Consider the following 12,321-nt stretch of genomic DNA (forward strand, 5'->3'; position numbering starts at 1 on the left):
TTAATTTTGCAATCACTCCAATTGTGAAGTTCCATTTATTTGTAAAAGCCATAATATTAGTCTCAACGTGAATTTAATTAAAACATTTATTTAAAATACACATCGTAAGCGCATTCCGGTTATTCGCGGTTATTTTGTGTAACGTTATCGACTTTTAACACTCTTACGATATTATTTATGGTGACTTTAACACGAATATTAAAATATTATTTTTAAGAATGCCATTGCTAAAGCCTTTTGTTAACTAATAATCAAAGTGCTTGATACTACTTACGGATCTGAAATAAGTCGTAGGTATATTAAAATTTCGTAAGTACCTGTATAAAGTTAGCTTTATTATAGTAGTATTTAGTAAGCAATTTAGTATTAAATGTAAATGTAAAAGACACGAAAAGACATGAACACAGTAATGCTGGAGTCATGACTGTTTCTTAGTACTCTGTAGCTATTAGGATATTAACCCTACATACTTTATTCTGATTGGTGCGCTTATCTTACTACCACTTACACCCTCTCACCCACCAACTCTTCTCAACAGAACCGAACTTCGTGGGTTCCTTCGACGTGGGCGACTATGTGCTCTTCTTCTTCCGCGAGACAGCCGTCGAGTACATCAACTGCGGCAAAGCGGTGTACTCCCGCGTGGCCCGGGTCTGCAAGCGGGACACCGGCGGCAAGAACATCCTCAGCCAGAACTGGGCCACCTACCTGAAGGCCCGGCTCAACTGCTCCATCCCCGGAGAGTTCCCCTTCTACTTTAATGAGATACGTGAGTACAACTGTGTTTGATTATTAATTAGTCTAAGGTTTGTGCTACAAAAGTTTAAAAGACATGTATTTTTAAGTCTGCATTCCTATTGGTTGAAGTTAGCGCACGAGGGAGATTAGTATGCATACAATATTAAGGCGAGCATTTACAGCACGTTCGAGAATGCACACAATAGATTTTCCCTCAAGGAAAATAAACTAAACACATTCGCAAGCCACGTCCCAACACTTCGATCGGGCGCGGTGCGAAGTGAAAATCGGATGCAATTTGGGCGACAAAAGTCTAGCCGATTCTGTAGGTACAGTTGGAGGCCCCCAGACCCGTGGCTCATATAATATTAAAGCCGGTGCTTTGGCCCACCACGGTTTTTCACGCGAAGCCCCCGTCTACACTACGTGCATAACTCATGAGCACGTAATAGGTACACTCAAGTGGCTAGTATTTGCGATGGATGTGATATTTACACTTCGTTCGCGCGCTATTAGGCAATGGGTTCTCGGTATGTGCTAACGGCTCCACCGTAATCGATTTCTAAATATAGTACCTACCCTTTACCTTCCGTACGACTTAGCAGTGGCCAAAAGTCTAAGCCTCAAACGCTTAATTTTCTAAGGTAAAATCTTTAGGCACAATGAACTCTCAACATCTTACATAAGTTTAAAATATTCAAGGGACTGGAATGAAGACGGAAAATTCCTTAATTACTTGGAAATGTCCCAATTTAAAGTAGTTAAATATTACTAGAGTCATCAAACTCATCAAGCAAACAACTAACTTAAAATTTAGTTGAGAAATTTGAAATCACACATTTATTATTAATTGTCCTCGTTCCAGTCCGAAAATGATATTTATGGGTCAACTAGTTTATTTGTAACAGCAATTTATAGTGACATCAAGATATGAAGTTGGGTCCCTTGACAATTATTAGTTTAAAGTTTATAAACTTAGACAAACTACTTACATTAACGGATAGGATGTGTGGTAAGCACAAATCCAATTTGAGTTTAATTGAAAATTCACCGTATGTTCCATTCATGCTATAGATATACTTAGTAGGGATTTCCCGAAATAATCGATACATTTAGATTTTTTTAGTATCTAACATCATTATAAACTGCAAAAAATTTGTAACAAAGTAGGTACGCAGCGTGGGACGCCCTCCTGCCCGCTGGACTGACGACCTTAGGCGGGTGGCGGGTAGTGGTTGGATGAGGAAGGCCGAGGACCGAGTGTTGTGGCGCTCCTTGGGAGAGGCCTATGTCCAGCAGTGGATGATTATTGGCTGATGATGATGATGATGATGAGGTACTTTGGTGCCATTCGCCTCTACTTCTGAGAAAGCTTCGCGCGACGCTAACCGGCATGTCGCTGTCCTATGCTGCGACCTGTCGAAGGCTTTTGATGTGGCCGATCACTCCATCGTCACGGCCAAACTGGAGCACTATGGGGTCAGGGGACCTGCCCTCAATCTCCTTAGCGACTTCATGTCAGATAGACAACAAGTTGTGGTGGGAGAGAGAGGGCTGGTTAGGTCACTCGAGATGGGAACTGAGATCGGGGTTCCGCAAGGTTCGTCGGTCTCCAACATTATATTTTCCCTACTGATGAATGACCTACCTGATTCCATACCTGACGCTCACGTGACGATGTATGCTGACGACGTTGCAGCGACTGTCACTGGAAGCTCAGTTGAAGACCTGGAGGAGCGGCTGTGTGTAGTTGCCGGGCAGCTTGCTAAATGGTTTCGGATCAATGGCTTAGCCTTAAATCCGAAGAAAACTCACCTGCTGCACTTTAACCTGGCAGGTAGGCGCGGTCGCCCACTCCAGGTGACACTTGAGAACGAGACCTTGTCGCAAGTCAATGAGACCTGCTTTCTAGGGTTCAGACTGGACAGCGGCCTGTTCTGGGATGCGCACATCGACTGGCTGTGCGGCCGACTCGGGGGCGCGTGCTTCGCGTTGTCGCGGCTCGCAGCCACCGTCCCGAGTGAGGTGGTGAGATCGTGCTACTTTGCCACGATCCAGTCTCTCCTCACATATGGGATCGAGCTGTGGGGCCGCGCGGCTGACTGGCACAGGGTATTTGTCATGCAGAAAAGAGCAGTGCGTGCTATAGCCCGAGTACGATGCGATGAGTCGGCACGTGACCATTTCATCGCGCTCAATCTGCTGACGGTACCCTCCTTGTACATACTGCAGGTAGCCTTGTTTGTCAGGAAAAATCTGCAGTTGTACAAGCAAAGCCAAAGAGCCAGACGCGCGGGGCAGCTGCTCGCCGTGCAGCACCGGCTGGCGAGGTGCGCGCAGTCCGTGCACGTGTGTGGCCCGGAGGTCTACAACGCTTTACCTACTGAGATCAAGGATGCGCCGTCACTGCCAGCTTTTAAACAATGTCTAAAAAGGTGGCTTGTCCAGCACGCCTTCTACACTGTGGGTGAATTCATTAGCAGGAAGACTTAAATTATATTTGATTTTTTGTATTCTTTACTTATAACTACTGACATGTATATTCTTTTAATTTTTTTATTCTTGACATTTTATTATTGTATAATTTACCATTGACTATCTATTATATTATTTACCTTGACATTTTATTATTGTATAATTTACCATTGACTATCTATTAGTATTTGAATTTTTGTACTACTACGTACATTTCAATGTTATTTTAGTATTTAATTTTAGTTTAGGTATGACTTAATTTTTAATATTATTATTATTTTATTTATTTTTTCCCTGACATGTAATGAATATTATGAATAATAAATACAATACAATACAATACGAAAGCTGTTCAGAAGAATATGAATTCTTTAAACACTTTTTAGGTTAAACAAACGTTGTATTATATCTGTCACACACGATAAAAGCTTCCCATGGTTATTCCTAACAATCATCTACCTCTTTCTGCCCTACAGAGAGCATATACAAAGTGCCAGGCGACGACACCCGCTTCTACGGGGTGTTCACGACGGCGTCCACCGGGCTGATGGGCTCAGCGATCTGCATCTTCACCATCGCGGACATCCAGAAGGCCTTCGAGGGCAAGTTCAAGGAGCAGGCCACGTCCAGCTCCGCCTGGCTGCCCGTCATCAGCTCCAAGGTCCCGGAGCCGAGGCCCGGCACGTGTGTCAATGATACGTCGTCGCTACCCGATACTGTGCTCAATTTTATCAGGCAAGTGTTTTTTTACATTAAACTTATAGAGATATTTTATTATTATTAATTATTTATTTTACATACAACAAATATGTACAAAGGCCAACTTAATGCTAGCAGCATTCTCTATACCAGTTAACCTTTCACACAAGTTTATAAGTTTGTGTGGGTTAAATGCGTTTTTAGTCGAATGATAGCGATTTCCTGATAAAAAAAATATGCTGACCATTATAGATGATTTAGCAAAGAGTTCCACACAACAACGATACGACTATTCTGTGTCTTCCTTATCCAGCCGCTACACGACTACTGTCGGCAGTCCACTAGGACTGAGCTCGACTCACACTATGTTTATCTGCTCTTGATGTTATTCACAACAAACTTTAGTATAAATTTAAGTATCACAAAGAGAGTTCAGCAAAATAAGCAAGCACACCATTTGCGTAACATTAAAGCACAAAAGCACGAGATGCGCAACATCTGTCCCTGGCGCAATAAAAAAAACTATTCGAAGCTCGTTATGAAAATGGTAACTTTTAAGCGCGGTACGTCTCGGCCTCAGCGACAATGGTCCTTTCAAATCTCGGGACACTTTTATCTGTCGACACGTCCTGTTAATTATACCCCACTCTCACCTCCCTAGTGAGAGAATTATTTTTGAGTGATTTTTTCCCTTTTTCCCGTGCAAGCGCCGAGTCGAGTTTTTAACACTTCACCTGTCTGCTGGAAATAATATATAAAAATTCTGTGCTGCGAGTAGCGGTTTTAATTAAATGAATGGGGAGTTTGCTTGATGCTGTTATCTGGGACGTGATGACATTTGTATGGGACATTATCGTCCGTGTTACATTGTTGTTTCCGGGGGGTGAGGGCGCGGGGCGCGGGGGGCGAGGTGCCTTATTGTTTGTTCATTCATTGAATTGAAGAGGCACGACTTGTTACTAACAAAAGAAAGGTTGTGTTTGGTTCACCATTGTTCTTACTAATGTGCACAATTTTTATTTTAGTTAAATCATTGTTACCTCTACGCCTCTACATCATCATATTATTAAATGTTGGGTTGTGACAGGAATAGCTGATAACAAATGTGTCTCTATATCTAAGCGTAAATGTACATAACATCACCTTTATTTAGGGATCAGTTAAAAATCCTTAATTACTGTATTTTTAATTTCATTCCCTTGTGCCTCAAATAAATATAATTACAGTGGCCTGCACATAAACCTGAACGGTCTTAGAGTATCATTACTCAGACAGGTCTAGCCCTCTGTAGATAATATTTTGCGCAAACTGTTTCCGTTAAAGAATATTTTATCATTTATCTTTACTGTTATTTCCTAATCCCCGTGTCGCCCACAGATCGCACCCGCTGATGGACACGGCGGTGTCGCACGAGAACGAGAAGCCGATCTACTACAAGCGCGACCTGTTCTTCACGCGGCTCGTGGTGGACCGGGTCAAGGTCGAGGTCATGGGCCACATGGGCCAGCTCGAGTACACCGTGTACTACGCCGGGACGAGTACGTATTGTTGCTATAAGTTAAGGTTTAAGTATACAGGGTGTTACAAAAAGGTGTTTAAGATATTAAGTATATGAGTGAGTTAGAATGTCGTTTTTGTTACACCCTGTATAAATTTTAATCAATGCTGAGTGCGACAAAATGAACTTTCCCACTCAGCCATTTTTCAGCCACGTACGGTGATTCACTCTGCGCGATATATCAACGCTAAGTGAATATAACGTCAGGCGCATTTAATTTATTAATGCTGAAAATAAAATATTAAATTTTCGTAATCAAGATGAAAAAAAACCCGTTAACCTCCATAAACAGGGCGTTCCGGGAACAGCACAAAAAGCAATCTAAATCACGTATTCAGTTGCAAACAATAAAATCGCATTCGTGACACGAACACGGGACGGGCATAAAATTTCATAAAAGCAAACGAATTAAAAAATGCCTGCCGTACAGGGAAATTAAAATGTGGCGCTGGCCAGTGAAAGTGGCACAAAGGCTATAATTCGTCTAGCCCGTGACAACTAGACATTCGGACTCGTCTGGATTCCGACGGCATTTTCATGGCGCGTTCACGTTCCGATCCACCGACTGGAATGATTTACGCGCTCGATCCAGTATAAACTGTAGACTAAACTAACTAAACTAAACAACTTAAGCAACTTTGTATACTAGTAATTCTGTGTTATAAACTATATGTATAGCTTAGAAGGTGAATAAAATTTAGGCAGCTTAATTATAAATGATCATCTAAGAGTTTCCGATGTGGAAAAATTATTGACGAGCACCAACACATCCAGACTGATAAAATTCGAAAATTGTCATTTTTTATGTGTAAAATGACAATCAAACGCACTTTCGCACATTCTACTTATTAATATCATTAATTTCATACATATACCTATACCTAGATAGATCGGTAGCGGTAAACTCTGACAGTCTGACAGCTGGCTCCAGTAGCCGGACCTGAGTGAAGGAGGCTTTTCCCCTCCGCCATAGACCTATGAAAGGGCCATTTTGTTCGGACGCGGTCGCCGAAAACGATTTTTTAATTTTGTCTTTGATTTAGGGCCTTTCCCCTATCCCGCCCATGGTATCTTTAAATGACATCGTCGAAATGGAATGATAAATGGTCGAGGGAACTGCAAATATGCAAAAAGTAACTCTGCACTAGGCAGCCGTTGATGCATCGGCGTCAGAAACAAAGATCTAAGTACGTTGGTACTTTGAATTATTTATAGACGATAGTAGGTAACTCAAAACTTGGTATAGGTTCGGCTATAACCTGTGGATGAATGTCCCGCATTACACGAATCTTTATGTTGTACTGTAGCTGACGAGTCTCATTATAATAATGTGCTAAAATGTAAATATAAATCTCATGATATTAACATTAAATATTATTTTTTCCGCGGCAGCTCGACACGTACTTGTTATTGTCGATGTAAGTATGTGTGCACACTCGAGGCTCGGACGTCACTCGGCCACCGCGCCGCATAAATTCGAGTCGGAACACTAAACAACAACACCAAGTGGTAATTTTCGCCGATGTTGTTGCAATTTTCACCAATTTTCCCCCAAACCGACGCGGGACCGCTCCGCCGTACCGGTGAATTAACCTCACGTAGATATCTAACGAAGGGGGATTCGTTTACGGAACAACTTTTCCAAAAGGAGAGCTACGTTTGAGTTGGCGTTTGAAATGCTTGTGTGTAGAATATTAAATTGTTTAAACGTTCGCCTTTCACGATCCCTAAAGCTACGTGGCCACGTGCCATGATAATTACTCCAACTTTAACCGCACAAAGTACGCAGATGACAATGTGTTTCAAAACTTGTTTACAGTCTGTTTATTACAGAGCACCACTGCTAGTTCTGGCGTGCAATTAGACGTCATTCTGCCATGAAATCCCGAAAGTTTACCAAAGTGAAGTTCATTATGACCCACTCTCGAGCAGAAAATAAGTCGCGCAAAATTCTAGCGCTAGCATCACAAAGAGCTCAAGGCGTCGGTGAAAAAGGACAGTTTACTCTTTCAATAAAGAGAGCTCATGTGGCGGCGGTCGACGGGCGATATTTCCCCGCCGCTTAGCCCATTTCCAGTGCTTACCGCGTTATAATATGCATTAAACTGCAGCGAAACTTGCGGGGCGAGTGCGAGCAGACAATGAGGAATGAAGGTGTGATGCGCCCGCAATGCGGCCCGCGCCGCCGCCGCCGCCTCGACCAATCAGCGCGCGGCGTCACTGTTGTCAAACAACTGTCATCAACACACCCGGGCCTTGTGTTTCCCGATGAAAGGGTGCCGCCGAGGTATCAAAGACGTTAAGAGTATTTAGAAGTTAACGAAGTTAATTAAATTCGCCGCGTTACGTCTCTACAGAACCAAGGGCGCCTTTGTGAACAATTTGGAAACATATTAATGTTTACATATCGTACGGGCCCAAGTCTTTATGTCAACAACACAATATATCTAAACATGTATTATGTACTTAATTTCAACTGAAACTGAAATTTAATTACGATTGCTTTGTTCTCACGGAATTACTTGCGCGATGGATGTTTGAATTTTACTATTTTGTTGGTTTTCTCTCAATGTTTATGGGTGGGGGCAAAAATATGCTTCGTATTTGGCAGGCAGAGCGGGGCACTCCGACATGAGTGGCACAAGCTATTAAAAACAATTTAAAATTCACAGTCGGATCAACGGTCGGTCCGCTCCAAACGTTATTGCTATTTGATGATATAATTATAGAAGCTCAAAGTCGCAAAATGTTGTGTCCTTTGATGTCGAAATTTAGTTAACGATATGACGATGCACCCCGCATGCTTGCTCGTGACGTGTCATTATGAGGAGCAAGTACGGATATTATTAGTAAAGGAAGTCAAAATCACCAACGTAGGTACTAATGTCAGAAACCTTAATGGAAATAACACCTGAAAACAGTAACTCATACCCATTTAATGAAATTTAAAATAACATGCAAAACATTTTACATATGCAATATTTAGTTGGCTGGTTTACCGTAGTAATAAAGAACAGGGTGCTAGCGCTGCGAAAGTTTCACAAAGTAGCTAATATTTTTGACGCTACATGTATGCAACGTAGGTAATAATTTATATTACAATTTTCCATGCAAAGATATGATGATACTTCGGCGCTGTTGCTCTTTTAAGTACATATTGGAAACCCATTTGCTTAAGTGCATGAACTCCAAGTTTTGCTATAAACATGAAATGGGTATGGCGTGAAATGATATGTTAAGGTGCGTTTGAATCATGGTGCCTGAGCTGCGGGGCCCGCGGGGGCGGGGGCGGGGCGCGGGCGCGGGGGACATAAAGTGTTGCCAGCACCTCGTATTTCCCCGAGTGGCGCAGAGTTTCTCCCATTTTCCTTCTGCGGGCTGTAGTTGGCCTAACTTAGTATCGCTTGGGGCTCCATCGACGCGCATTACCCCTCCACTAAAATGAACAATATTTATCGCCGTGTAGCGATACGATACACCGCCGGAATTTCCAGAGTAATTTATAGTTTGCAACACCTCAGCTACCGGCTCTGCTTCCACCGCCATATTGTGTTGAAGTGTAGCTATCAAACTTAGACATTCTGACGTGACCTGGATGTGCCCGTAAAGGTCGGTATCTAATGAAGTAATGAGCCAAGATTTTCTTTATCCCCGTCGTAATCAAACAGGTGTAAAGAAACCGTAATTGTTATGCTCTCGAGAGACATTAGCAAAGCGATCGCACATTAACGAAAACGCAACACAATTAGCTATGCGGATAATTAGTATTCAAATCGCGTTCTGTGGAAATAAACATTGATTTTTTTATTCCCCCAAAACTGGAGGGCTCGCCGCGCCCGGCGGGTCCCGGCATACTAATGTGCTCACTCGGAACGCTTATTCGCGCCCGCTAACGTTTTTTGCATAAAACATCTCATCAAAGGATTGCCGGGTCCCGTATATTGAATATCAAAAGGTGCAGGACGGGGAAGTTTCGGGGGAGGCCGCGAGCCGGCCACCTTCTTTAAAAATACACCTTTGAACGTGCCCGGAATAATCGCTCGATCCGCCACGCTGCTATTTGTGTACATAAATACACTTTACGCCACTATAAAAAGTTATTTTTGTAAACTACTCCAATATTTATAAACCGACATTTCCATAATGGCCGATCGTACTTATTCAGAGTAGGTTAATGTAGGTAATCATTTTAGAAGTGAATATATAATTTCTTAAGCATTACATACCTACTGTCTCTATTATTATTTCTATTTCTAATTCAGAAATTGCCAAGTAATTGGGCCAGTTATAATTGCGTAGGTACAAGTTACATAACAGCCGTCCTTCATGTAACTTTTGGTGGTCAGCCATTGCGGCCATAAGATTTTACGATTGTGCGTGCGATCGACTGACCTTCATTATACAAACACGTATTGATTTCTTGAATATAATAACAACCAGGTATATTTCTCCAATCCCACGTAATATATAATACAGATGGGTCATAAAACTCATAAACATATTCATAAGCATGAAGGTTTAAGCAATTTTCTGAAACAAGCAACACTCACATAATCAACAAATTCGTTCGGGATCTCGTAAAAATCGGCTCTAACCCTCTCGTAGGCAAACGGTTAAAAGCTACAACACTCGATTTACTGCTGCCATAAAATACATATTGCGATTCGTGATAAAACTCCGCGGAATACCGACCGAACGTTACATATTCATACATTAACTTTTTCCTTACTATAAAATTGCTGACTAACCATGTGTGGGAAATCAAAGAGAAACCTATTTAGGGACACTAGCTTACACAGATGCAGCGTCCAATTTCCTAAACTATCTCCGTTATATTAAACCCGATATCATTGGAGAGGTTGTTAGATAAAATTGGGAGCGGATTTAAGAAAATATCTTACAATGGCTAATAGGTAAATCTAGAGGTTCTTTTTATGAAAAGCAATAACCTTTAACTTGGTACTTTGTGGTGGAATTTATACCACTTTCAGGAATAAAACTTATATTATTCGGGGGCTCGAGTTTTCACTTAGGCCGCGAGAGAGTTTTTATTGGATCATGGGGTTATTTTTCTTTGAAGCCACTTTCAAAGCTGTGAAAATCGTTCGTGTGTTAAATAGGAAAAAGTAATTAAGGCGTTGTTTACGGTGTTTTTTATTCATTAAAAAAAATATATTCATGAGAGTTGCGTCTTGGATTCTTCTAAATAAAATATACTTTACTGCATACTTCAAGGATCGGAACGACTTAGCTCATAAAAGTCTTTATGCTTTTTGTACGAAAAGTTTGAATATTTACAAAGGCTGTAAAGTAAAATTGTAAGGTTACTGGCCGAACATCTTGCCTATCATATTTAGAATTAGAATTAAAGCTGATCTTACATATCCACTTAAGTCATGAGAGATAGTTTAATGAAAAAAATACATGTGGTATATTATCACTACAGTGCCACAAACTTATCTGTTCCGGTAAGAGTTCACGTAAATTTCTAATATTTCTTCATTCTCTAGGATGTTAAGTTCTCCCGTAATGGCAATTTACCCTTGCGGTTTAAATGAATCCATCTAATCTATATCAATATATAATTTATTAGTGAGTAACGAGATATGGACCAATTTAATTCGTTCTCACCGGAACAGATAAGTTTGTGGCACTATAAATGGTTGTTACCACATCAGCTGGTGGGGACAATTCCTTATGAATTTCGTTATTGTTCCGAGCCCCAGGGGCGGCCTCGCACGTACGTTGTAGGATTGTTTAATTATTTTGCTTGGCCCAGCCGTGATCGGAATATGTCCACCCAAGACAAATTGGGTCAGACTCCCACATTTAGATGTCTAAAGGAATTTAGATGAATCATGTGTAGGTAGGTACTTACTTATGTGGTATGTGCCTTGTTTTGAGTGAGGTTCGGCAGGTTGAAATGAACGAAATCAGACCTGAAGTAAGAAATACTGCATTGCGATTGATTGATTTGTGTGCAAACAAAGTAGAGAAAACATATGCTGTTGTTTGTGAAAGATTATATAACTCAACTTAACGATTTAACTAGGCAAAAGTAACTTCATCATTTTAAAAGCGTTATTTTTCATATCCACAGCAGGAAAATGGACTTCCCTATTTTAATAGCCTTAAAAACCTAGTTACCATATTATATTTATAGGTTTAACACTACGTCTAATAACAGTGTAAGGCTGCAAATTTCACAATGCAATGCCTCATGACGTAATTAGTGCCACGTCAATACTGGTTCAACTTAATCGCGTCAAACACGTCACTTTAAGGGTTAAAACATGTAGCGAGCTCCGTAAACACATTTGTATAAGGACGCGCCCGCTGTCTGCCGTGAATGCTTTCTCTTGTTCTGTCTATTATCGCATCAAACGATATTGTGTCTTGTCTTAACTTAATAGTATAATGTGCTTTGCGAACTTTGTGACGATCCCCTTGAGGCGACGAAAAGAGTGTGTGATGCGCGTTTGTTTTGTTGTACATCAAAGAAGTATATTTTAGCTTTATATATTGTATCACATTGTATAACCTATACAGGGCGTTGCAAAAGTGGTTTACTACACCCTCACTCTCATTATATATTGTTGTAATAGTTTTCTATAATAATAATTGTCATTACAGCGACAATTCCGTAGAATACAGACTGTTAATGTTTACCATTAATTACCCAAACCAACGCCAAAATCAAAGTGTATAAAGTTCCATTATCGTGAACAGCATAATACTCTAACTAAGACGATCACATCATTCAGATCACAAGGATCCGAGAGCATTCGACAAGCCCGCGCCTGGGTAGTAACACGTCTCCCATTGTATGTTACATGTATAACCCAGTTAAG

General features: G+C 41.1%; 1 protein-coding gene across 3 annotated transcripts in view; it reads left to right on the forward strand.

Annotated features, from left to right (window-relative positions):
- The window catches only part of LOC105391004 (semaphorin-2A), a 319,874-nt gene that overhangs the window by 302,743 nt on the left and 4,810 nt on the right, over window positions 1-12,321 (forward strand). For all 3 annotated transcript variants that reach the window (XM_038114079.2, XM_038114080.2, XM_011562409.3), the window contains 3 exons: window positions 539-769; window positions 3,690-3,948; window positions 5,290-5,450. In XM_038114079.2, coding sequence (XP_037970007.1) covers window positions 539-769; window positions 3,690-3,948; window positions 5,290-5,450 — 651 coding nt within the window. The remainder of the gene's footprint in view (window positions 1-538; window positions 770-3,689; window positions 3,949-5,289; window positions 5,451-12,321) is intronic.

This window comes from Plutella xylostella, chromosome 18, assembly GCF_932276165.1.
Source record: "Plutella xylostella chromosome 18, ilPluXylo3.1, whole genome shotgun sequence".
Classification (NCBI taxonomy): Eukaryota; Metazoa; Arthropoda; class Insecta; order Lepidoptera; family Plutellidae; genus Plutella; species Plutella xylostella.